The sequence below is a fragment of the Carassius auratus genome, chromosome 43, assembly GCF_003368295.1.
Source record: "Carassius auratus strain Wakin chromosome 43, ASM336829v1, whole genome shotgun sequence".
Taxonomy (NCBI): Eukaryota; Metazoa; Chordata; class Actinopteri; order Cypriniformes; family Cyprinidae; genus Carassius; species Carassius auratus.
The window spans coordinates 7,309,354-7,337,325 of NC_039285.1; the positions used below are offsets into that span (position 1 = coordinate 7,309,354).

The window sequence follows — 27,972 nt, forward strand, 5'->3', positions numbered from 1 at the left end:
ATTTTTTGCTTAGGTTTGTACACACACTCAACCTAATGATTAATTATGTGCCTCCCAGCCTTTGCTCTTTTCCTCCGCAGGCCTGTTGTAGGTGTTCAAGTCTGGTCTTGTCTGTTGTAAACTCACCTATATAGTGAAAATAGAGCAGGCCACCGGCCCACTGTTTGTCTCTGCCATCAACCTTCTACTATTGTCTTCCTTTCTGGCAAGATTTTCAGGTCCTTTCATGTAAATAGAGCAGGTTTGTGCCCCACTTACATGGTATATTTCTAGTCGAGGTATTTATCCGGTTCATATACAGTCAAACCTTAATCTATTCAGACAAGGTCAACATTTCACACATTATCACAGATTATTCACTACAGTTCAGAAACTGATAAAAAAATATGACAAGAACTCAGAGTTAAACTGCATGTGTCAGAACAAATTCATCTTGATAATGTCTGATAACACTTAAGCAAAACATGGTCAGGTCAAAGTGTCTGATTTAAAAAAAAAAAAATTTTTAATGGTAGTCCACTTTATGAAGAATTTGTATAATATTTCACAGTTTACTTTATTTTGCTATCCTCACTTATTCAAAAGATATATATATATATATATATATATATATATATATATATATATATATATATATATATATAAAATATAGTCTTAAAGGGATAGTGTTGTTATTGTTTACTAACCCTGATGCTGTTTCTGTGGAAAGAAATGGAGATGGTTGTAATAAAATCATACTTTTTTTTTTTAAACAGCATGAACGTTAATACATGATGACTTAATCATTATTAGGTGGTCTATTTCTCTGTGACGCTCTTTCCATGTGTGTGTGTGTCATACATGACTGACAAATGTCCAAACACATGTCTGGCTATCTGAGTCACATCTCTGATGACTGTCGCTGCTGTCTGATAAAGCGTCTGCTTCTTGTGTATATGTCTGAAAGATGTCTACAACAGCTTAACATCCCAAACTCCATCTGCCTTATAATTACTCCAACCTGCTACTTTTGCAACCAGTAAGCCCCTCAGAATAACAACCTGACCGCAGAATAACACCCAAGCCTCATATATAGATGAGAGAAACCACATTAGAAACCACTTCTGTGTTCCGCAGATAAAAGCTCAGGTGTCTTTTGTGAGCGACAAAACCGAGATGGCCTTGTTTTGTCTGCAGCGCCCATCTGTTTTTAAACCAGTAAAACTTTTGATGAGTTAGGGAATGTTTTCTCCCAGAGCTCAGGAGGTGGATGTGTGATGAGAATAGACCTGAAACAGATGAGACTCTATCTTTAATTTGGTGTGAATGAAAACCAGGCCATAAGGGACAAAAGCACGGCTGGTTTGAACTGTACCTGGATGACGATCTTTCACTCAAGTGAAATGTGGGAAGATTTTCATAGTTTCAGTTAAACAATCAATTCTCAGGTGTGTAACTTCCCTTTAGTTTGTGTTCACGCTGCACTTTAATTATGGACGCTATTTTAAAGTATAGATTATATGATATTTTTTGTCCTATTGTCATATTATAACCTATAATGTCTGATATAAAAAATTCTAAATTGTTTGGTATATAAAAAAAATGACATGGTTCATTTTAAATTTTACAAGTAAAATTAGACATAACCTTATGATGTACAGTATGAAAATTGTATATTAATTTTACATTAAAGATTGTTACGTGAATGTTAGATGATAAAAATAATGTAACAGTAGCTAAACTGAGCATGCAAAATAAATGATACAATATCATCTGATACAGTAAAAAAAAAAGTCAGCTGACATTTGCTGTTATTTGAATATTATTTAAATACTACAATAATACATTTCGAATTAGCTTTTATTTTTATATTTCCAGTTTGGTGATTAGTGATTTGGTATTTTAATAGTTTTCTTCAATAGTATTTTTTTTTTAAATTAAATATCAGTTGAATAATTTTTTTATTTCAGTTTTAGTAATTTTATTACCTTGACATTTATTATAGTTGGGTGACATTTCAAATATTTTTATTTTTTAGGTTTTTTAATTTTAAGTTTTTATCTAAAATTTATGTCAGCTTTATTTTAATCACCAAAAAACCATTTCTAATGGTTTTAGTGACCAAAACCAACACTGCGACAATGAACGTTATGGCTATATTATGCATTTCCTGGTTTGCAGTGACTTTGTTCATGAGATTGTTTGTAGCTGCGGTGTGTTTTCACATTTGGTTTAGAGGTGTTCGTATACTGTCTCCGTGCCCTTGAAGCTAATGAGCTCACACACACTCACAATAACACACAAAAACACAACCTGCCCCCACCTTGCTAACTTTACTAGTGTTTGTCCCACGGGGTCATGTAGAGGCACCAGACAAAAGCTGTTCAGCCCAACCCCTCCACAACAATACGAACACACACTCATTGACCTGTCTGTACAGAACACACTCCAGCAGCTGCCACATTGCCTCCTGTTCAGTGGCTCTTTCTGTCCCCTTCCTTCCTTCCTTCCTTCCTTCCCTCTCTCACAGGTCCACATCCCTGTTTTCTCTTCCCTCCATCCTGTGGAATTCTCTTTCATTCTCAACATTTCTTCCTCTTTCCATCTCTGCCACTTTTATCTCAATTATTAAGTAGATTCTAATTCGAAAGTTGTGTTATCATTTAAGGCCCATTAACACCAAGGACAATAACTTTAATGATAACTATAACTATAAAGTTTTAATAATTGTTAAATCTGTAAGAATAGGGAATTACACATGATAACTTTAATGATAACAACAGAGGTATGTTTTTTTCCCAGCTGAGGAATGATAAAAACATTGACAGCCAGTCAGAATCCACCCGACTTTAAAGAGCTTGACAGAATGCTAATATATAGCTAAGTATCATTATAGTTGTCTTTATAGTTTTCTTTCTTGGTGTGAACAGGCCTTTACTCACCCTCAAGTTATTCTACGTGCCATTGTTTCAAAAAGAATGCAGAAACTATAATGAAACTGTGTAGTAATTTGACAGCCCCAGTCCTCATTCACTTTCATTATTTGAAACGGGTGATCAGTATATACAAAAAATAAAATAAAAAATAAAAAATACATGCAAATGATGACAGATTTTTACATTTTTAAGGAACTATTTTAAGCCTTTAACATGTTGCCTTCTAAATGCTCCTGCACTCTTGACCCTTTTAAATGCAAATAGTTGAACGTTTCATCTTTTGGATGATCAGTTTCCCTTTCTTCTCCATTCTCTTCCTTCATCTCTTTTATCCGTGCTCTGTCTTTCTCTAGAGATAATAATGTTAAGCATCAGTCTCTGTCTGCTATAGCCACAGGGAAGGTGTTTGACCTGGACATTGCCATGGTGATGAACTTATACAAGCCTCTTTACTATTTCTTAAACAATGCTTTGATAACAGTGTTGGCCAGTAACAAACTTACAGTAGCCTGACAGTAACTCAGCCACTGTCAAAACAATGAAGCTTTTCCAGCGACAAGATTTTCCAAAAAGTTGCATTGTAGTGTTTTAAAATGTTATACTGTCTTTAATGCTGTATTGTTTTTATATTTACATTGTACACATAGATGTATAGTTAAATACATTTTTCTGTCCTAAAATGTCTCTCTCTTTTTCAAATTGCACTGGGAAGCCTAATAATAATCATTTTAGCGAACTGCTTTATTCATAAATTATTTGATGATCTATTTGAATATTCAGTGATATTCATTCTATGCAATATTTTATATGGCAAAATTCTATTGTTTGTCACTATTTTTTTTCTTTCTTTTTTTTTGGTTATATAAATTAAAGTTTTTTGTAGTTTTATATGTAGTATTTCATGATGGCAGATAATTACAAATCTGATTAAAATTAGATTAAATTTAAAACGAATACAGAGACAATAAATAGGCAAATAATTTACATGAACAGCATCACATGTGCTTAGACAGTTCTTCGTATGAATCAGTCAGAAAGACTCATGAAGTCTGGGCTCTTTTGTTACAAAAACAGGATTCAGTATGAAATATTGCTTTGGCGAAATCTTTTTTCAAAAGTTTAGCTTTACTGCTTTTAGTGATGAATGTCTCGAACTATTTTGAAAACAGCTTCACATTACTGCTTAATAAATGCAGATGTACACCAGAAAACACCCTTGTGAGACAAACTCATGTTCTGTTGTTGTTTAATGTACAGTACAGTGCTTTACAGTTGCACTTTATAATTGTCGCAAATGAAGAGTGTGATTTATCCTGGGCTGATCCATTGATCAATAGTCAAATATTCCCATCTCTGTTATTTTCCTTCTTTTTTTCTCCAGCTGTTGTCTTAATGCTGATGTGCTCGTGTTTTCTTTTGTGTACATACATTCCCAAGAAATGAGAAAACGTTCACTGTCACTGAATCATTGACTCGCCCTTACATATAAACCCTTGTGAATCACTCCCTAAACGTCCTGTGTGCTGATTGACAGAGAAAGAGAGACTGAATTGTGGAGAAGTGGGAGAGAGACAGAAAGAGACAGACAGAGAGGTTTGGCATACTTTCTGAAATGGAGGCAGAGTTCAACAGCTTGTGATGTCATCAGTCCTCCAGAGCCTTTCTGCTTGGCAGGAAAATATTCTCATGGAAAAAAAAGAGTGTAGAATAGCCCAGAAAGCACACAGCACTGCTTTTCTACTGCAATTTGCTTCCGCTTTTCAAAGGCAGAGAAGGCAAGTGAGATAAGACGGCAGAAGAAAGACAAAGACATCAAGTCACAGGAAATTCTTTTCTTTCTATCCAAATGCTCCAACAACAATGTCAATCACCTAATTAATGTATTCAGTGGTGTCAGCCTCATCAGGAACAATGTAAATCTACTCCATCTCTGAAGGAAGCATGTTTGTCATTACATATTCATAGAGTCAGAACTAGGAGTGGGCTGTTTGACCAAATGCATTTATTTATAATATTTATAATATATTTTAAGATATATTCATTTTTTATTATTAACTAAAATAGTATGTAGTCATTTCTATTTTTAGACCAATTAAATAAAATTGCATAACTGAATGATTTATTTGTTGTGGACTTTAGTTGTAATCCAAAAGACAAAGATTTTGTATTATCATTTTTTTGTAATTACCAGTTTTAATTTTAATGTGGCAAATTGTGACATTTCTTGTCATACTGTAAATTATATTGCCTATAGGCTTTGGTTAGATTCCAGCTAGTATTATGAGGATTTTCCTACTGGTTTTAGAGTGCATTTACAGTAATTGGTGGAAAGTCTGCACAAAGTCTGCAACATCATTCATTCATATTTCATACTATATTATATTCCTATACTGTTTTATTAGAAGGAGACATTTTAAATGCATCTAAAAGTCTGAGTAAAAGTGTGTGTGTGTATATATATATATATATATATATATATATATATAATTTTTAATACTAATAGTGATAGTATTATTATTAATAATAATATAGATATGATTAATAATAGTACTAATAATAGTCCTGTGTATGTCTATATATGCTATAGCAAAATCTGTTGCTTATACTGCTCAGCCCTAGTCAGAATGTCCCATTCCTTTACAAAGACTCCCAAAGAATGGCTTAAACTGCCTCCATGGAAAAGCCCATGGAGTTAATGAGTTCTCTCAGCTGGCCTGAGTGCTTCTCATTATTTTGGCATTGTGTGTGTGAGTTTGAATGGATAGAGGGGGCTGTGGAGGTATGCTTGCATTTGTGCGTCTACATTCATGCATTCCTCCGTCTATACGTGCATCAGTGCCCTGTGTGTGCATGCGTGTGCCAGCACTACATGGTGACATCTCAACCAGCTGCTCACAGGCAGTAAAACCTCTCGGACGCTATTGTGTCCAGCCTCGGTCTCCTCCGGCCTTTAAGGGAGACACTACAGGGACTGTCCCTCACCCTGGCAGCACAGGCAGGCCATTCATCTGTCAGATATGCCCTCTGTGAGCCTCTCCTCTCTCTCCTCCAGCTCCGAGCACAGAGACACCATTCATTAAAGCACTGCTGCTCTCAACACAGACCTTTAAAAGACACAGGGAGGGATTCACACAGAATGAATTGTGCCCGCTGATAGTGTTGGTTCTTTGCTGTATGCATTGTTTCAACACTGAACGATGCAAACAAGGCCAAAAATGTTTGCACTCAACACAGTTTGTATGGCACGATTCCAGATATTGTGAGCACTGGGGAGTTTCTGTGTACAGAGGTGCATAATTAGCATTATACCACAGGGATCCTGAAGAAAGATGTAGCTGCAGGCTGTGGCTGCATCTCTATTCACATTACCTACTGTCCTAGATATTATGTTAAAAAACAGAAAGACAAAAGTGCTCTGACAATGTACAGTTTTGACTGAATATGTCATATAAGATTTTCTCATGTTCCAGTGGCAAAATGTGTGAAGAGAATTCTCAAAAATACACTTTTACATCATCAGTGAAGTACAGTAACAAACAAAACTTTAGGTTTGTGAGGGTTGAACAAGAAGTCTCACCAAGGTTGCATTTTTTAAAATAAAAAATATAGTAAAAATTGTAATATTGTGAAAAATGATTACTCTGTGATGCCAATCTGAATTTTCAGCAGCTGTTGCTCCAGTCTTCAGTGTCACATGATCCTTCAGAAATCATTTTATATGGTGATTTGATGAACAAGAAACATGTCTTATTGTCTCGCTTCTAGCATGAAATAAATCTTCTGTAACATGTCTTTAATGCTACTTTTAAACAATTTAATGCGTACTTGCTGAGAAAATTTATTATTTTCTTCCAAAAAATAATAATAATTAAAAGTCAATTATTATGTGAAGAGATTTTTGTCCAAAAAACAAGTATTCAGCAATTTCTTATTTCTAACTCTAACACAAAAAGACCAAAAATATTGTACCTGAAACAATTATCTGTGTATTTTATCATTCTCCTGCCACCACAGAGAGTTATGGAATACATTTTTATCACACAAGAAGACTGATGTCTCCTAAACTATCTAATTGATTCGATTTTTTTTCTATAGCAAACTTCATTGCTACTGTATCAGTAACAGCAATGAATACAAACTAAAATATATGGTCAACATTCAAATTGAAACTATGTAATAAATATAAATTTGCTTCTGATATGATACATGAATTGATGCCTCCAGTCCAAAAAGAGTTTCCCACTGGTAATCACAACTTTATGATTGCGTTCATGTGGTGCTCATCCCGTAAATACGATCATTCCTACATGACCCGAAGGCAGCGTGTGTCCTGACTCCTGACAGGGGAGGTCTGTTAGTAATCAAACACCTGCTGGCTATCTACTGCGCTGCATCAATCACCTGTTAGCTTGAGCTCATACTCTCGCAAACCCCATTGAACTCACGGTGGGAGAGCTGTAGACGGGGGTGCGAAGGGGACATAGAGCTCTTAGTGTTGGAAATGAGCTGTTCTCTACTGTTCTCCTGCACAAAGACCCTCCACTGAATCACTCAATAGCAGAGATGTTTTGTCTTGATTGAAGCTAAACTACTCTATTCCTCTCTTTCTTTTTTTCCCCTTTAACAGTTGTAGGGGTTTTGCCTGGTACACAATGAACGATCACAATGAGCCAAACAAACGCTGTGATTTTGTTGAGAATACGGTGATTGAGTGCTTTTGGTTGACTGTGGCTTTATTAAAGTGGCACGTAGAGCACGTGTATATTGGCACTGTGCCAGGCTCTAGCGCTCTTGTGCTAGTCCAGGGGGCCGGATTGCAAATATTTGTTTAAGTGTCAAAGACGAGCTGCACTTGTGGGTGGCAGTGTAAACGAGAGGACAGATGGAGTCTGTGGTGTGTAAATGTGTCGGGAAGGGGATTGGAGCAAATAGACAAAATGTACAAATCAATGAAGCCTTGCATTACAGTCATATACCCTGTTTATGCCTTCTATTAAGATCTTAGGTGATCTGATCACAAGTGATCTTGGATTTTGTTACTATAAAAATCTATTATTATCTTGTTGTTTTACTGCATGTTGAAGTTCAAAAAGGTAAAAAAAATTGATATTAAAAAATATTGTATTATATAAATATTTATGATTGTCATATACAGTACCATAATAAGAAATATTTCTTGATCACCAAATCAGCATATTAGAATAATTTCTGAAGGATCATGTGACACTGAAGACTGGAATAATGCCTGCTGAAAATTCAGATTTGCATCACAGAAATAAATAGCATTAAAAAAATATAGAAATAGTTATTTTAAATTGTAAGAAAATTTCACAATATTAATGTAATAAATTTACTTTTTTTTATCAAATAAATGCATCCTTAGCATTGGAGATCCTGGTGATCCTGGTGAAATATGAGATCATTTGAGAACCAAACTTAATCTCTTTCTCTCTTGTTTTCTCTTGTAGAATGTGTTGGCAAAGGCCCTGTACGATAATCTGGCGGAGTCTCCAGATGAGTTGTCCTTTCGCAAGGGTGACATTATGACCGTCCTGGAGCGGGACACGCAGGGGCTGGAAGGCTGGTGGCTCTGTTCCTTACACGGCCGTCAAGGCATTGTTCCTGGCAACCGGCTGAAGATCCTTGTGGGCATGTACGATAAACAGCAGCAGCAGCAGCTACAACAGTCAGTGAGCCAACCAAGCCCGACTCAGAGCCATCTCAACCTGCCTCAGAGTGCCTACAATCTTTCCCCTGCGTCCCAGTACACGGCTATGTACCCTGCCTTCTCCTCCAGCCCTGCCAACTCAACCAACCCAGACGGCGTCTACATGCTCCCCCCCAGCCACGGTCTGCCCACCCCCTCCAGCCTCTACCAGGTGCCCACTGGCCCCCAACCTCCAAAGCCCCAACCCAAAGCTCCTGCTGTGGCACAAAAGCAAAGCCAGGCACAGTACCCTCCCTCCCCACATGATGTCTACCAGGTGCCCCCCTCCATGAATGTTCCAGGCCAGGACATCTACCAGGTGCCACCCACTGCAGGAGGGCCGTGTCCAGGGCAGGATGTGTACCAGGTGCCACCCTCTGTGAACCAAACACAAGACATTTACCAGATTCCCCCATCAATAGAGAGGAGCTGGGACTCTTCCAAACCCATCGGGAAGGTAGGAAAATACTTTTTGTATGCACATTTGTGCAGGGGCATGCATTTTCTCACAGTAGTGGGGGACAATAAGTAAAAAAATTTCACCAGCAATTTTTGAAAGTGACATAGATAATACAGTTAAAATTGTACTTGTAAGGATATGTATACACAGAGGAAAAATCTATCAAAAGATTGGTTTGCTTCAGTGTCGTCTGTGTTTCTATATAATTTTTTAGTGGTTATATTAAAACACCCACATATTAACTTTATTCACTGCTATTTCAAAATATGTCATATTTGGAAAGTAAAACAGAAAAGCATTTAAAGTTGGACATGATCATATACAAGGATGTGTGATATCTGGGAAAACATACAGGAAGACGAGAAATATAGGCAGAGGAAAGGAGAGTGTGAGGGAGGGGAGGAGAGTGTGAAAGTCATAAATAATGCAGAATTTGATATTGCCGGTGACCATGGGGAGCACAGAGTGAGCAAGCAGTTTTTTTTCAAGTGGTAACTACAGGTGGACGCTGTGGGCAGTGATGGTCCCTTGAGAGAGTGCTGCAGGCCACTGAGCCATATGCCACGACTGCCGCAGAGCCGGGGGAAATGAAGTGTAAAGATGGAAGGATGAATGAGGAGAGGTTAAGCTGCAGGCCTGCTCACTGTTAGCCACCTGTCAACTCTGCTCTACCTAAAAGCCATAAAGATGAGACATGGCTCAGTGTCACTGGTTCCGGTCATTGTGACATGGGTACATAGATATTTAAAACTATAGCATGCTAATGAGACGCTATGATGTTAGCGTGACCACATCATTACTTACTTGTTGATTATAAAACAGCTGAATGTGGTCAGGCAGATTCAACCTCTATGACATTTTCATAGTGTGAAAAGTTTTCATTGCAAAAAACAGTGAAGGCATTGTGTTATACAGGGTTCCCACGGTTCTGGAAAATCATCGAAATTTAAAAGTTTAATTTCCAGGCCTGGAAAAATCTTGGAAATACTTATCATATATTTTATATTTATTTTAAGAATCCTTATCTAGTCATAATAAATGACTGGAACAGTCCTGGGAAAATCATGAAGTAATGTACGATGGTGTTAACAAGGTTTTCAAGCTATCGCAAAGAATACTGGGGGATTAGCATGGTTTGTCCAAAAAACGACATGCATTTTTTACCCTGGGGATTGGAGCAAATAGACAAAATGTACAAATCAATGAAGCCTTGCATTACAGTCATATACCCTGTTTATGCCTGCTGTTAAGATCTTGGGTGATCTGATCACAAGTGATCTTGGATTTTGTTACTATAAAAATCTATTATTATCTTGTTGTTTTACTGCATGTTGAAGTTCACCGCATGCGGTTCCAACACACTATCGTGACCCTTTTTCGTTGGGACTGCATTATCCTTAAGAAATAAACGATGTGCAAATCCGTCGTCAAACTGGGCATTGTTTGTAAAACAAGCATCTTCGAAATGCAGGGGAACAAACACAAACACTTACACAACTCCGTTGATGCTCTGTAAAAATAAACTCCATCCACTGGTCCCTTAATGCTGTTTCTCTTTAGGTAATCTGTGCAGGGTTTTCTGGCAACCAAAAACACACTCCTTTTGTGACATTTCGCGACGCTCTCGCTCTGATCAGTGAAGTCTGTTGTGCTCTCAGTGTTGTGCTATATGGAAGCGCGCGCGCTCTTCCGGGAGAAGTGCCCTCAGGACCCATATAAGGAAATTCCGCTCCATCTAACGTCACACAGAGCCATACTCGAAAAAAACTTTCCGAAACTTGTGACAAACCGGAAGGAGTATTTTTGGAACAGAAATACTCCTTCAAACTTACAACTTAATTTTTGAAACTTTGTCCATGTTTAGCATGGGAATCCAACTCTTTAACAGTGTAAAAAACTCAGTATGCATGAAATAGCATTTCAGCCCCCCTTTAATAAAGGAATGTATTCCAGAGTAGAATTACTCCAGTCACTTAATTTTTTCAAGGCTCACATGAAATAAGAGGCAGAAAGCAGTGTACGAGTTATGCGTGCAACAGAGGCTGTTTATTTGAGGTTTTTATTGTTTATGTCGTGCTTGAGAGTTAAACCAAATCAGCTAGATCTGTTATGTATTACAGTTCTAACAACATCTGAGTCAGAGCGAAGATAAAAATAAAAACTATGAAAAAAAAGATGGTCAAGGATAAACGGTAAAATATTTAAGTTGTTCGAAAGAAATAGTCTCAATAACATCATTCACAATGCTTTATGGCAGTGCCTGGTCACTGTTGAACACTTTTGCTGTGATTCCTAAGTTGAGTGACTATATGAAGAGTTGCAAAACCTCTAAGTGCCAACTGAATTTTTTCTCTAAAATTAGCATTTTTTTCAGGCATTTTTATCACTATAATGAGATAGAAAAGGACCTATACATTGCCATTACTGAACATAAACATAGGAGCCTGATAACATTTTTAAATGGCACTTAGAGGCTTTTGCATCTGAACACTTCATATCACTCTTTGGGATCATGGGTAATGTAGTTCTTTGGTGGGAATTTGGCTATTAATCCTTATTTAAATAAGATCTTCTTCGTTGTTGTGGCTAACTGTGGACAGACTCACCCAGGCGATACTGTGGCACAGTTAGAGGAGTTATATGATCAGGGTTAGGACTGAGGGATTCTGATAAAGCAGCTGAAACAACTGAGCTGTGTGTCACATCAAAGACATGCACAGGCAGGGTGTGTTAGCACATGACCAACAAAGCCCCAGCACGCTCCTCCAACGGCCAGGACATTAACTCTCCCTTACTTTGCCCTGTCTTAATGAATCATAATGATTTCTTATGGAAGTAATTTCTGCTTCAGAGTAAAGAAATAAAACTGATATTATTGTGAGATAAAAAATTAAAATAAAAAATAAAACCACATTGTGATTGATTACAATAAATTGCTGGAATTCAGATAAATTGAAAAAATTGCAGTCCTAGTTATCATATTGGAATCGTGCTTCCATAAGTAACCATTTGCTCTGTTCATTTAGTTTCTTCCTAAATTTGATTTGCTAAGAAGCTGAACTCAGTGACTCACATCAAGAAAATTTTGATAAGAATGAACACTAAACATTATGACATGCTTCGATCAAAGATGTTTCTTACGAAATGAGACCGTAATACCGGATGTGGCCTTCAGTTACAAGAATAAGATTTGTACATGTTTGTGACTCACCACCGCTAAGACTCGCCTGCTGTCCTGCTTACACATTAACCAGATTGAGCTTACACTATCAACTCAAGTTGCACATTGACCATTAGAGTAAATAAAACTGACGGATGAAGAAAGATTCGAGCAAAAGCTTGTTCATCCGGTTGTGGACTACGTGAGCGTGTCACAAAGAGGGTGGGGTTTTTAGTTCTATTAAGGATACAGTCGAATGGACAGTGAAAAGGGGCAGCAGAGATGGAGAAATAGTCTTGGTTTATCTCTTTAATGGCACCTGCTATAGCCGTTCAGGATGCTGGACAGATAGCTGGTTTATTAAGAAAAGGTGCGCTGGGAAACAGGAACGGGGAGATGGCAAAGGCTAGATTGAGATTCTGTGGATGGTTTGCCGCACTGCCTGTTCTGATTGTAAATGTGTCATCTTTGGAGACTTAGTTGAGTCTGATCACCTGATCAGGTAGGGAAGAGGAGGTTGATGGCTTGGCTTATCTACAGGACCAGGCAGGTAGTGTTTAGAGGAGAGAGGGAGGGGAGAACATTGTGAGAATAAAAGAAGACTAGAGAGATCGTAGTCCATCCTCCACCTACACATCCACAGCAGTGTGGAGAAACACACCAGTTTAACATCTGCTATTATAATGCTATCAGTGAATTCCAAGCATCATTTTTGCAGCATTGAAGGTCACTGCTGAGAAGGAATGTTATTCCCTGTCAGTCATTCCAGACTAAAGTTAACCATGGAATTCTGTCACGTAGAACCATTAACAAAACGTATGACTAGGGCAATTCCACACTAAGCTTAATATTTACTTCAGATCAAAATCAGCTCTTGCTCTTCTGCACCCAATAATTATCTATTATTCTTATATATTCTCATGTCATGTCTCTGGCATCAAACTGAAAAATGTTGAAATAATGATTAAAAATACTATTTTACACAGGTTTCTTGAATACCTGTTTGCAAAAGTTTTCGTCTTGTGTTTTTACCATCAGTTTCAAATGGGAATTGGGAATGGGAAAGGCACTGAGTGCTTGTGTGCATCTTGTGGGAATTCCGCTCACTGGCTGGCACGTCTGTAATCTACTGCAAACCTCTCCCACCTCACATTCCTAAAGAGCAGAGCTACTCCTCCCTGCCTTTAGACGGCCTTCAAGGCATCATTCTTTCTGGTTCATTTTAGGGAATCAGTTCATGATCTGGTTTAAAAGCATTGCATTTTAAATTGTAATTGGATGAGGCTTGTTCAAAGCCAGAGAATGAAAAAAATTAACATACGTCCATGCAAGACAGCACATTCTGTATTAAGGTACCATAACTATGAACTACTTTACTTGGCCGAGTCATTTTTTTCTGATTATTATAATCAATAAATGTAATTATTTTTGCATATCAGTATCTTTTTATCATATGAATGTTGCTACATTTTATAAGAAAATAAGTCAAGACCAATGTGTTACAGAATTTTTACCCCTGCAAAGGTGGTTTTAGGCTCTCCATTTCACATTGTGCTTAAGGGACTCATTTTTGCATTCCATTGTGCAACTTTTCCATTGTTTTCCTGTGTAAACATGTTAGCCGGACATCTACTGACGTTTATCTTGAGACCATACTTTTATCCCATTATACTGCTCACATTTTGCGTTTTTCAATGCCAGAACACATTCTGTGTGAATGGCCCTTAAGAAGACCTCGCACTGTTTTTCATTAAAGGGATAGTTCACCCAAATATGAAAATTCTGTCATCATTTACTCACCCTTGTGTCATTCCAAACCTGTATGAGTTGCTTTTTTATGTTGAGCATAAAAGAAGATTGCTGGTAATCAAACAGTTGGTGGTACCCATTGAATTCCACAGTATTTATTTCCCTACTATGAAAGTCAATGGGGACCACCAACTGTTTGATTACCAGCGATCTTCAAAATATCTTCTTTTATGTTCAGCATAAGAAAGCAACTCATATCCCTTTAAGTTACATAGATTGTGTCAAATGTTTAGTTGTTTATGATTCTTAAATTCAATGGAATGCTTCAAATGAACTGATATAGAGTTGGATAATTTATTTGTGAACTGGACATCTCTGCCAGAGGCACACTCTCTTTTGATTATTTTCGTCTCAGTGAGTACTTCAGAATACTGAATAGAGAGTTATTAATGGTTGTCTAAATAGTCTCAGTTCCCCTCAGGGGCCTGTGTGATTTTAGGTTTGTATCTCTGGGCCTCACTGCAGTGCATTGTGGGCTTTTAAAGAGGGACTTTGATATTGGCCTCACATCACAGCGCATGAGTAAAGCATTGGCTGCTCCAGGGCACTGCGCCTCAACGTAGCCTCATTACTCTGTCCTCAGACTGCACACACTGACTCTGAATCAGCACATATCTACCAGCAGTCCCCTGTACATAGTAATGTGATGCAGCGAGTGTGTCTGAAGACAACACGCCATCCATTACAAGCAGTGTGTCTGGGCCCAGTGTGTCTGCAGCGGCTGCAGGTTTAGTGTGATGTGGCTTATGTGGAAGAGAGGGACTAAAGGAGAAAACAAGAGCTGATGCCATGTTTTCCTTACAGCTGGAGGAGAGGCAGGAAGTAGTGTGATGACTGGGCAGCTTTGAACACGCTGTGCATCTGGTCCACCGATGTGCTTTATTTATGATTCCCTGAGCTTCGGAGCTCAGTTGAAATCTCATTGCATCCTCATGACAAATGTTGTGGAGTAACAAACTAAAAACTGAGTCTAATTTAACTACATTTTTCAGTAGCCCGATAGAAGCCCCGCTTCTTCTAGCCTGGTTTGCTGGTCTTCCAGTCTGGACAGGCTTTGGGCAGTTTTTACTTTCAGTTTTTAAAACCAGCTTAAGCTGATTTAAGATGTTTTCAAATCTATTGTTTTACAAAAAAAAAACATTGTGTTGCATAGGCAGCTTCACGGCCAAGTAAACTGAGACAATAATCAAATACGATCTCTAAAGTTTGATTTATTTTAGTAGATTGGTTCATTCGTTTTCGTTCAGGTCTGATTCAAAATGATTTACTGACTAATTTGAGAACCAGTGTTTGTCCTCTCGTTTTAGTGAGTTGTTAGTTTTTTATTAATTAAATCCTAGTTAATTAAAACAAAGAATATTAGTTGATTTGTTGCCTCTCTTTAGCTAAACCATGACCACTATTTAACTAAATTAAAACGAGGGAAAAATTAGTAGATCATTACCATGATTGTACTTTAATAAGTGAAATTAATAAAACGTGGAAATGAATGAATAATGCATGGAACTAATGAATGTTTATTTATGCCACAATATCTATTTTTATTCCTGTAGCCTATGTAATTTGGGGGATTGATTAATATGTGCAGCATTGTATTGTTTTTCTATTTATATGCACTTCATTTTATGTATGTAATAAAATATTTAGTTAAATGCTGCTAAAAATAAAGTGCATTTGAAGTTTAAGTAGTTGTATTTAATGTTTAAGTATATCCGTTCAAGTTTAATGGAATAATTCTAATTGAGATGAACTACATTTAACTACTTTTTGTCAGTTTGTAGTTTATTAGCTTTTTATCTTGTAGTTAGGTTGCTACTTTTTCAAATGGGTAACGAGACTGTATTTGAACTACTTTTTGAGTAAGCTTTAAGCTTGAGAAGCTACAGCTTTAAAGTGACTGTCTTCGAGGACACATCACTGTTGGACACATCAGGTGTCCACCTTTAGGACTCGGGAGATCATCGCTAGGTCAGTGAAGACCAGTTAAGGGGTCTCTGTGCCCTGTAACCTTGAGCACACCACTTTGTCAGATAACACAGCCACAGGTAGTGTCTGATAAAGAGTGGAAAAGACAGCGTGTGTCTGTCTAAAGAAAGACAAAACACGATTCTTTCTAGCAGGATCTCCTCCATTACCTGCTGTGGTCTCATTTTCTGCTCTGACAGCGTGAGCCGAGCGAGGGGACGGGAGATTGACAGCTGAAGGGAGCGGTGGAAAACGGCAAGATCAGTGGGACAGAATTAGCAGCCTGAGCGGCGATGGTGGGTGGAGCCGCGGGAGGAGGATTTCGCTTCTCATGCGCTGTGTCCTGTCATTAACGTCCCCACATATAGCCAGCAGCAGATCGAGGGAGAAGAGGGGAGACAGGGCCCGATGCGGGCCCCTCAGCATAAACAGCAGACCACTGCGAGCCTTTATTTGTGCTCCAGTGGCCTTCATCAAAGGGCTGGAATATCACAGGAGGCCACAGGGTTCACTTTGTACTGCAGGGAGTTGAAAGGACTGAAAAAACACAGATCAGAGAGAAGAACAGGGGGCCTAATGGAGCTGCAAACTCATTTACTGCGTCTTCATACATGCCGTATGTCTTCCGCTGAAGAGTACACAGAACCTTTGCTCTCTATGTGTTGTTCATCATTCCCTTCATGTTCATAAATGTATGTAAGAGTAGGTTTAAAGGAGATTTTAATTGACTTGTGAAAGGCTAACTCCAGCACCACGGGCTAAACGCAGTGGTCACCACTTAAACCATCTCTGTGATGTTTTACATCTTTCCCTGAAGGTCAGAGGATACAGGAGATTTCAGCTAGTTGTAGTTGTAATGAAGACCAAATGCTGCCAAATGTATTTACAGTCACTTTTTTCTTTTATTCATAGCTGGAGTTAAAAGGACAGTTGAATGAAAATTGTCATCATTTACTCACTCTCATGTTGAACACAAAGGATGTAAAAAAAAAAAAAGTCTCTACAGCAAGTCAGTGGGGTCAAACAGTGTTAGTTTATATTTATTACTATGTATATACTATTATTATGTTATTTATAAATATTTTTAATTAGCTTTTATTTTTTATTTTTCAGTGATTTTTGTTTGTGCTTTTGCCAGTTTAAATATTCATATAGTTAAATATACAGTAAAATATTCATATTTATATTTAGCTTTAGTTCAGATTTAGTCATTTTAGTACTTTCTCTTGTTTGATTTCAGCAACATTTCAGTTTTTCCTCTGGTATTTATATTTGTTTGATTTCAGCTTTATTTCAATTAATATATATTATTTCAATGTTTATTTCATTTAATAGAATTTATTTCATGGAATAGATGCAGTGTTATTTAATAACCACAACATCGGGTTCAAAGCAACATATTTTGTGTTCCACAGAAGAAATAAAGTCATACAGGTTTAAAATGACATGAGAGTGCTTAAATTAGTTTTAGACATTAGAATAGACATTTCCATGGCTAAATATATAATTGATATTTCGTTTGAGCATCTTTCAGTTCCTCAAGCATGCACAATGGTCTCTGGCAGGGACTAACCTTTGATCGCTGGCCACGGGGACGGTGTGGTGGTCTCCAAGGAGACAGACTCATCTCGGTCTTATTAATAGGTGCTGCGGACAGGCCTGAGTGTTGTGTTGCCAGCAGAGCAGGAGGAGAGGTAGTGTGTGTGTGTGTTTATATGTGTGTGTACAGAGGTCTGCACATATGCTGTCTCAGTTATATGCGCTTTTGTAACCAGCATTGGAAAGAAACAAGAGAAAAAGAGAGGAAGAGCAGCGTAATGAAACCAAGAAAGGAAATGCAAAAACAGAAATAAAGAAAGAAAGAAAGAAAGAAAGAAAGACAGCATGCTGAGCTGAATTGAATAAATGCCACTCATGCGCACCACAGGTAAATTGTTTGTTAAAAATAAAGGGAAAAAATAGAAAGAATGACCAAAGGCAAGAATATGCTCACAAAAACACAAAAACAAACATGAGAGACTGAATGATGTGTTTTCATAGTTTGCTAAATGGTTCTCAGAGAAATCTTAACAATAAATATATCAATCAGTTTATTCTGTCTACAGAATAATGGTTCACATCAGCATAATAAGATGTAGCTTAGAGGTTAGAGCATGTTGACATGATTTGAATCTGGCTTTTATTTTTGATCCAATTCCTGTCTAACATAATTTCTTGTCTTCTCTCTACTGTCCTAATAATAAAATGTACAGTAACATGACAGTTCTTAGTGATTTTTACATGTTGCTTTGTGGTTACTAAAGTGTTCTGGGTGGTTATCAGGGTGTTACTTTATGTTTCAGTAATGTAGGGCATGTGTGAGAGGGCTGTTACTGGAGATCTGTGTGGATTAGTACCCGGAGGCGCTCTGTCTCCAGGAGCCCCTTCGGCCTCCCGTCCCACCAGCCGTCTCATCTCACACCCTCACATGTGGCACATGCCACATGGCACTAGCCCCAAGCAAAGCTCAGATTCACAAGTGTGAGCTAATTAGCCACTGATTAATTCCACAGCAGAGTATGACCATGGGTATATGGGCTAAATCCTCACCACTACCACTCTTTTCTGTTTAATTCTGGTTTTGCTTCCATGGTTGTTAATGTTTCGGGGATGAAGCTTCTGATCTGGGTCACCCAACAGCAATCTTTATTTAAACCCTTTAAGTTTTGAGTTTTGACTGGCCCAATTTGAAGGATTAGCTGTGCAAAATGTTTCCTACTGAATTATATTTTTGCAGAAAGGGAACCCTTTCCTCATTATTGATCCAAACATAATAAACTACTAAACAATGTCATTTTTTCTTTTTTCATATTTAACTCAGAATGCATTTTTGTTTTGCCAAGGAACTTCATTGTTAACACTGAATATCACTGTAGTAGACACTGCATTTAAGTGATATTAACTATTTTGAGAGATTCCCTGTCCACTAAAAAAACTTAAAAGCAACCAAAGTCAAGCTTTGACTCACTCAGCTTACATAACACTCAAAAGTGGACTTCCAAACCCAACTCAAAGGGATTCAAGCGAAAGTGTGTGCAGTACATTAGCAGATGTGCCCAAGGGAGTCAGTTCTCTGTGGGATAGCATGTACGTGTGTGTCCGTGGTCCAGATGAGGACTGGCACCCCCATCACCACTGAGCCCAGCTGAGCTCTCAACAGCCCGTGCTCACATTCCCACAGCTGTAGCCTAGAGATGCCTCATCGCTGTGATGGACATGTTTCACTAGGGCATGTGTGGACCACTGTCAACCATGACAACACCTCCAGTAAAGGCGTTATTGCAAATGTCCTTCAATAAATTGCACTTGTCCCTTCTTTTCTTTAAAAACAGCAAAAATCTGGGCCCCACTTAGACAGTAACAATGGAAGTGAATGGGGCTAATCCTTAGATGTTAAAACACTCAATGTCAGTATTTTCAATCGGTTTCAAATAGCATAGCCACAACATGCAAACAATATTATGTGTGGTAATTTAGTATGGTAAAAAAAAACTGTACTCCTGTACTAAAAATACTCCTGTAGTTATATTCTCATAAACCCTAAACCAAGTGGTTCTCTGTAACCTTCTTTTTTTTTTCAAATAAGGAACAAGTCAAAAACAAATGTGGTGTTGTTGTAATCACCCCAAATGCTGTTGAACTTGTACTGAATCTGGAATATTCCATTCATATATATTAAAAATCCCATTCGTGAAAAGACAGAATTCTCACAAAATGTATGTTACTGAAACAGACCTACATCCAAAATAAGCTCAGGTAAGTAAAAACCAAGACCAAAAAGTGAAAATAAGTGAAAGTGTACATCATGCCAACACACAGAACCCTGATCTGCACTCCCCGCTTCACACATAGTGAAGAGGACAGCTTGCTTCACAGATGGCCAAGGCAAGAGCGGTGGTTGGGGGCTACAGGGGAAATTCTTATGCACGGCCACTTATATAGAGAAAGAGTGTATGTGAAGGTATGTGGAAGCCTTTTAGGGTTTGGGATTTGACCCTTCATTATATTCCATGCCTCTGGACGAAGTAATTCATGGCACTGCATTGAATCAACACCAAGCTAAGGCTATACTATTGCAACCTTGAATCTGTGATTGCGATGGGAAACTCTTTTGAAGAGTGGAAACCAAAATGAATGGCTTGCGTGGAATGTGAGATCGGCTGAAATTGCGTTTATCAGATTACTCCATTCAAGGCATTTTACATTTTCTGTTTGGTCTCATTAAATTAAAATAATTATTCTTTGTGCCGAGTTGAGAAAATGCGCTGTGTCTTCCGACCTCCAACATCTGAAAGCCTGAATGAAAAAGAAGTGTCTGACAAAAGTGAGTAAATAAAAAAGATTACATTTCAAAAGCTTTGAAAGAAAATGTCAGCATGATGTTTATAAGGAAAAGAAAGCACAAATGTAAAGTTGAGCAAAACAGAGTTTTGAGAAAGTTACAAAATAAACATTAGGATATCTATATTTGTCACTGTTAAAAGTTAGTGTTTTATTTTAAGCATGCATTCATAATGCATCATAGCCTTCTTGAAATCTCCCGATTTGCAGGTAAAATTAGCGACATCCATGATCTAAGGAGCCAGGTTTGGCTAGAATGTCTTCAGCAGACCTCGGCTGCGCTCTTTAGAGGGGCGGCATGTGTCATTGTGTCAGCTGGGGTAAGGAGGTCACAGCTCGTTGATGCAGCAGGGGGAACGGGGGCTTTTGTAAAGCAGCCTTTACAGTCTGTCCCTCTCTTCAGGGCTGAACCTAATGGCCGTGTAGCTGCTGTGATTGGCCAGCTGTCATGGTGCGGGGCAATGCAGTTAGACAGTCACTGCTCTCCAATTGTTTCCTTCCACACCAGGGAGGGTTTGTCTTTTTTTAACATCATCACTACAGGTAGTACTTCATCCCGCACCCCCAGAGATTGTTGTGACAGCTGGAGGCCTGGACCCACCCACTCTCTATGACCAGATCCTTTCAGCTCTATTGATAAGGGCAGTCAGCCACATGTCATCTCTACTCCCCAGAGCAACGCTCATTGAAAATTCACATTATTGATCGATGTTCATTACGGCCGGCCCTTCAGAGGCTCTCAGTGGGATAGAGTGACTATTACTTAAGGCTAAGCACAGGTCTGAGAGAGCATTGAAATAAAACACAGGGCGTGCAGTACTAAAGAACCACAGTGTTGATGTATATATAGTCTCTAACCTGTAAGCAATAACAGAATATTATTCTATGGATGCTCTACAGTGATATACAAGGTCTGTAAACATGTGTTTCACATTATATCTGTTAGTGTTTGGTACATTCTTGCATGGTTACAATGGTGTATTGACCAATCAATATCCAGGACTGTGACCATTTTATAAATATACAACAGCTTACAATTCATTCATAGTGTTGTATTTTGATTACTTCTTCAGTTTTTGCAGCATACACTTCTAGATGGATGTATGATTAGAAAAATACTGGCTTAACTAGATACATAAATGTCTAGATAGATACACACATACATACAGAAATAGATTCACCTTGTTTGTGTGAGTTAGGCTAAGTGGAAATGCAGAGAGTGGGACGGCACCGGAGGTTGTGTACGTGTGGATGTGTCAGATTAAACACTTGCAGATCAGTCTTAATGTGTGTGAAAGTGTGTACAGCACCATGGAGAATGCAGCCATTTACCACAGCAGTGTCAGAGAGAGAGGTTGTGAGTGTGTGGATGTTCTGGAGGAAGAGACGAGGTGCTCGACGGGTCACAGGGTATCTCTAATAAATCACACCAATAGCATGCTTTTAACTCACCGAAAACACATCTGAAGGAATTAATCATCGATTTTGCACTGCAATTTGGTAAAAAAAAAAGGGGGCAAGAATCGGGCAGAGGGGTGAGACAGGTCAAGAGCGAGAGAAAGAGAGTGAGCGAGAGAAAGAAAGAAGAGAATTAACAGTGACAGACTGCCAGCTTTCTTTAATGAGAACGGCTTAATTGTTTGGTTAGCAGGGATGTCACATCTAAAGTGACAGGCTGTGTGAGTGGCAGAGTAAATATTAATACAAGATCTCTGGGATTTTCATTAGCCTTTCTTTCTTTCTTTCTTTCTTAATGTTGCACTTTCCATAAATAACAAGCAACACTGCAGTGTCGGGCAGACAGTATAGTTCTTTTAAATGCATTTTACATGTGTGTAGTTGTGCTTTCCATTGTGCTCGTCTTGTCGTCGCTCGTGCCTGGTTACCATAGTCACTAGATTTAATCTAACAAAGCATGAACGCCTCACAAAGAAAAGCTTCATTGAGTCTGTGTGGTTAATCAGCAGTGCTTTGCCCTCCCTGACAATAAGTGAGGACTCTTGCAGATCTAGAAACTATATTTTGCACAAAAACTAACCCTATTTGTACGACCATTCATCTTTTTCCCATTCTCATGTAAATTAAGTACATTTCTTCTTTCAATCTCTAACATTTGATTCTCATTTTTAAGACAGTAAAAAATACTGCAATAAAATATTTTTTTTAAATATATTTTTTTTTACTTACTTTTTACTTAATGCTCCTATTTGCTTTATTTCTCAAAGCAAAAAATATTTTCTTATTTCTTTAGTTTGATTTGTGGGTGTAGTATGACTTGGTCATATGAGATTCACCAGTACTGGGATTATTGAGTGACTTCTATAAATCTATATCTGCATCCATGATGAACATCCGTGTCAGTATCTGTTGTTTAGTATGCGAGAAGTGATGCCCCGTACGCAAGGCTGGCACAGTGCGTTCCTATAGAGAGAAAAAGAGTGAGAATGAAAGTGCGGGTAATCTCATTAACTCATTGTTATGAGTAAAGGCCTGCAATCATGTTTAACTGGCCTGCAGGGAATCATGAAAACTACATAAAGCTCACTCCACCTTGATCATTACAGTACACACCTTACCAGTGCACACAAACCAGTGCTGCCTGTCCATACATGTTTTATATTAAGGACCAAATACTTGTTTTCCAGAGGGCAGAGTGCATTACTAACATACTAAAGCACTAAACCTCTTGAGGCAATGTGTTACGGTGATTTTGCTCTGCTTCATGCTGAACAAAACCCTTTGACTGTGGTAAATTCACTTAGAGCCAGAACTATCCATTTTATAAAAAATTGAGAGGCACCATATTAGAATTCTTCACTATTTTGTAAATAGATAAATAAATAAAAATAATAAATCACACTAAATTAGACAATTTGTCATTTTAAAGGACTAGTTTATCCAAAAAATTTAAATCTGCTGAAAATGTGCTTACCCTGAGGCCATCCAAGATTAGTTTTCTTCATTGGAACATAGCATTACTTGCTCACCAATGGATCGTTTCCAGTGAATATGTACCGTCAGAATGAGAGTCCAAACAGCTAATAAAAACATTACAATAATCCACAAGTAATCTACATAACTGTAGTGAATTAATGTCTTGTGAAGCGAAAAAGTACTTGTTTGTATTAAAAAAAAATCCACCGACATATTTGTTTAGAACTGTTTTGGACTGTTTTCGCTTTTAAATAATCTCCAGATTCAGAAGAGACAACTTTTTCCACTGGAGAAGCAATATTATAGATGGAGGTTTGATGTTTTGATCAGCTGCTTGAACTCTCATTCTGACGGCACCCATTCACTGCAGAGGATCCATTGGCGAGCAAGTAATGCAATGCTAAATTTCTCTAAATATGTTCCAATGAAGAAACTAATTTTAGTGAGTGAGTAATCTAAATGTAAAAATGCAAGAAATTAGCATGTACAGTTAAATATACAGTATCAGCTAAGACTCTAATAACGATTATTAAGGTTAAGTTGCTGCTTAGTTTGACAATGTACTTTTTTAATGACCTTTTGGAGGAATTTCACTTAATTGACCATATATTTATTGTACCGATTGAAATATATAAATAGAGGAAATGACAATATTGACAGATACCAAAATAATAATATTGTATAATATGCTACCGATATGTCTTGCATTCCAAATATCACAGTATTCTATAAGTATGCATTAGCTGCAAATGCTACAAATCCTTGTGAACAGCTCATCTGAGTGTGTGTTGTGATTGGTATTATGTCTCAGGCGTTGTACAAATATGGGGTCGCAGCTTGTTTTCATTTCCCAGGCTCACACGGTCAACACAGTCCTCAAAGCCTGAGACAGAAGGTAAACAGGCGGACAAAAGGACGGCTCCTGTTCCCACGGTGACCTTTGAGACCCCAGATTTGTTGTAGTAGTGTCTGTGTTAACCTGGTATGAATGGCGCCATCAGGGCAGCATCTCTATCCTCCTTTATATGCCTAGCCATTCTCATGCAGTTGTTTTTCTCTTTTTCTCTCTTAGGTGGTTGTTCCCACACGGGTTGGTCAAATGTATGTGTATGACACGGGGAAAAATGAACAGGATGAGTATGACATCCCCAGACACCTCCCACCCTCCCAGGATATCTATGACGTGCCGCCCACCCGCTCCCAGTACAGTCAACAGGTAAAGAATTCATCTGAACAGAGGCATCACATGGCCCTGTGTGCACTGATTATGTTATTGGGTTGAGTTTCATATGCACTTTAATGTCCATGTGAAGGTCGTTACACTGACCTAAAGGTCATTTGATATCTAGTCATTTGTGAATGAGCCAGTAATTCTTTCTTTCTTTCTTTCTTTCTTTCTTTCTTTCTTTCTTTCTTTCTTTCTTTCTTTCTTTCTTTCTTTCTTTCTTTCTTTCTTTCTTTCTCACTCATACCTTTTAATTTCTTTCATTCTTCCTTTATCTTCCTTAATGTTTTCATTTTCCTTTTGTTTTTTCACTGACCTTTGCTTTCTTTTGCTGACTCTTTTGATTTATCTAACTTTTTTGTTCTTTTATTTTCAGTTTTGCTTTCTTTTACTTTGTTTTTGATCTTTCCATTCACTTTTCAATGATTTTTCCTTTCACACTTCCTTTTGCTTAAATTTTTATTTCATTTCCTTGTCTTTTGTTTTTCATTTTTGTGCTATTTTTCCTGTTTCTTACACACTCTTTTACTTTCATTTGTCCTTGCTTTCATCCTCTGTCTTTCCATCTTTCATTCAATTTCAGTCTTTTGCTGGCTCTTTCATTCCCTCTCTTTATTCCCGCATCCTTACATTCCTGTTGGCTCAATGATTGAATGCTTATTTTTAGAGGAGGTCATGCATTACTTGCAGTAAAAGTAGATATTTCAGTGTCTGGAGGCATTCCAAAAAGAAGGTCGGCACTGTATGTGTGAGTGAAGCATCCCTTTATGTGCACGTGTGTGTGTATTGTGTGTGTAGGGAATGTGCTGTCACTGAGATCAGTCCTTGAGTGCAGCACACACACATACACACACACACTAGAGCAGAGAGAGACAGACAAAGCCTGGCTCACGGCAAAGGCCATGAAATTCCAACACATAGGGAGCCTGCAGCACAGCCATACAGAAAGAATAAGAGAAACGTGGATGATGGGAAAGACCTGAGCATATTCTGTGAATGACAGAGGACTGGACTAAACAAGGCAGATGAGACGAGGCACATCACACATCATTTTGAGTGCTAAAAAACAACAGCATCACCAGTAGAAATGTACAAATACAAATGTGTTAAACTACCATAAAAAAGACACTGGATGGAATTCAAAAAGAATGAATGTGGCAGCTGATAGCATTGTTTATTTACACATGCAGTTTGCATTATTTTAGCACTTGTTTCACTCAATCATAGCATCATCTAATTCATTAGTCTCATTTATTGAATCAAGCTAATGTAAGAAATGATAGCCCAAACACAAACATTTTTATACAATGAATACAATTTTTTGTTGACAGATTTTGGAATGCTAAGTTATGGAGGATGTTACCATATATTAAATCTTAGGGAAAAGAAAAAGGTATTTAAGTTATTCAGGATTTAATTATGCAGCACTGTTCCAGAATAGTTAGAATCTCCTTAATCTGGTTCATCAGAGGTTAGTGAATAGATTTCAGGTTTTTACACCAAAAGAACGTGCACCGACTGTTAAAAAAATCCTACATATATCATACTGACCAAAAATGCTGCAAGCCAAACCACTTCCACCTCAAAATCGCTCCAAATGTTCATTGGAACAAATCAGCATCTCTCAGATTACAGCGATACAGAGGAAAAAAGCACGGTTGTTTAATCAAATGGAGCTGGCACAGCGGCTGCTGGATGTTCAGTGAGAGGTTTTGGTATTCATGGGTTCTTCTGCCTTAGTCTCTGACTGCAGGCTCTCCTGGGGGCGCACAGCAGATTGAGAGCCATTGTTTGGCCAGCATTAGAAATGCTAATGGTGTTTGTGTAAGAATGTGTGGGATTGGTGCAGTACTGATAGAAGTGTAGAGTAGACATTAATTCAGAAGTCCCTAATACACATTAAAGGCATACAGTATATAAGGATTCTTCTGTAGGAAATGATTGTTGTTACTAAAGGTACAGATGGTTTAAATGGATGTTTGACAGCTGCGTAGCATCCTTATCTTGGAGAAGTAATACATGGCGATGAGTTTCTGTTATAAACAAAAATTACTGCTACAAGCAGGCGTTTGCTGTACAATCATCTGAAGTCTGTGTCTAAGATGCTTTTGTAATATACATTTTCTGTCATTACAATCCTTAGATGGCAGTTTGTGAACCACTGGTTTAAATTATTAATGCATAAGTAATTAAACTAAAATGTACTATTGAAATTTACCAGTCAGTAAATGTGTGTGACACTTACTCTATCTCAGACAAGATTAAACTTCATCTTAATCCAAATCCCATTGACCTCATTTCACCCATATCAGATGCAGTAGTGGAAAAATCACACTTTTACTGCTAGCACTATCAAACGTTCATTAGGTTTTAATCCTTTACTAACATTCAAGCACTGTGAGTCTGTGTATGTGTGTGTGTGTGGTTGTTTTTTCATGTTTGTACCAGCTGAGCTGCAGGCATTATTTTATATTTATATCAGTTGGCACAGTTTTGACAGAGCATTGGGACAGGAAGTAACACTTCATTTATAGCAATTTCTGAAACTCGAGAGTCAATGCTGTTTTTGTTGTGTTGCGAATGCATGCATAACTGTGTGTGTGGGTTTACTTAACTATACATCTGGGGGCACCCAAAATAAAATATATACATTTATTCTTAAAATAATCTAGGGTTCCTTGGTGGGTAGGGTTAGTCTCTAATTGAATTTTTTAAATATATAAAACTAAAGAAGAACAGTACATGATATTTCAATGCTGGGAGGTTTATTTTTTTACTATACCTTTGGGTCAAATTTATCATACATTAACATAAATGGATATATGTCTTTATAAAATATCTGAATTCTGCTACCATTCAAATGTTTGGGGGAATTAAGAATTTTTTTTTTACAACTATTTATTCAACATGGACAAATTAAATTCATCAAAAGTGAGATGAAAAGCATTTATAATGTTACAAAAGATTTATATAAAAAGTGCTGTTGTTTTGGACTTTCTATTAATCAAAACAATGGAAATAATGTATCATAGTTTGCACAAAAATATTCATCAGTTCAGCTGAATGATCATGCGACAGTAAAGACTACAGTGCTGAAAACTTTGATTTGCCAGAATAGGAATAAATTGCATTTTAAAATATATTAAAATAGAAAATAGTTATTTTTTAAATTGCAACAATATTTCAAAATATTTGCATTTCTTTTTTAATTACATTTTTATTTTTCAAATAAATGCAGCCTTGGTGTACATAAAATACACTATGTATAATATGTTATAGTGACATTAATCAATAAAACTATGACAGTACAGAGTAGTTTTCCACGGGACAACATAGCTGGTGACTTCTATAATATTTCACACAATGTGATCTTTGTCCTTAAAATGATCATTTTTGTGAAGACATGGAGGTTTTTTT

General features: G+C 37.6%; 1 protein-coding gene across 3 annotated transcripts in view; it reads left to right on the top strand.

Annotated features, from left to right (window-relative positions):
* Nucleotides 1-27,972, top strand: part of LOC113061593 (breast cancer anti-estrogen resistance protein 1-like) — a 75,789-nt gene that overhangs the window by 41,021 nt on the left and 6,796 nt on the right. For all 3 annotated transcript variants that reach the window (XM_026230833.1, XM_026230834.1, XM_026230832.1), the window contains exons 2-3: nt 8,384-9,079; nt 24,403-24,546. In XM_026230833.1, coding sequence (XP_026086618.1) covers nt 8,384-9,079; nt 24,403-24,546 — 840 coding nt within the window. The remainder of the gene's footprint in view (nt 1-8,383; nt 9,080-24,402; nt 24,547-27,972) is intronic.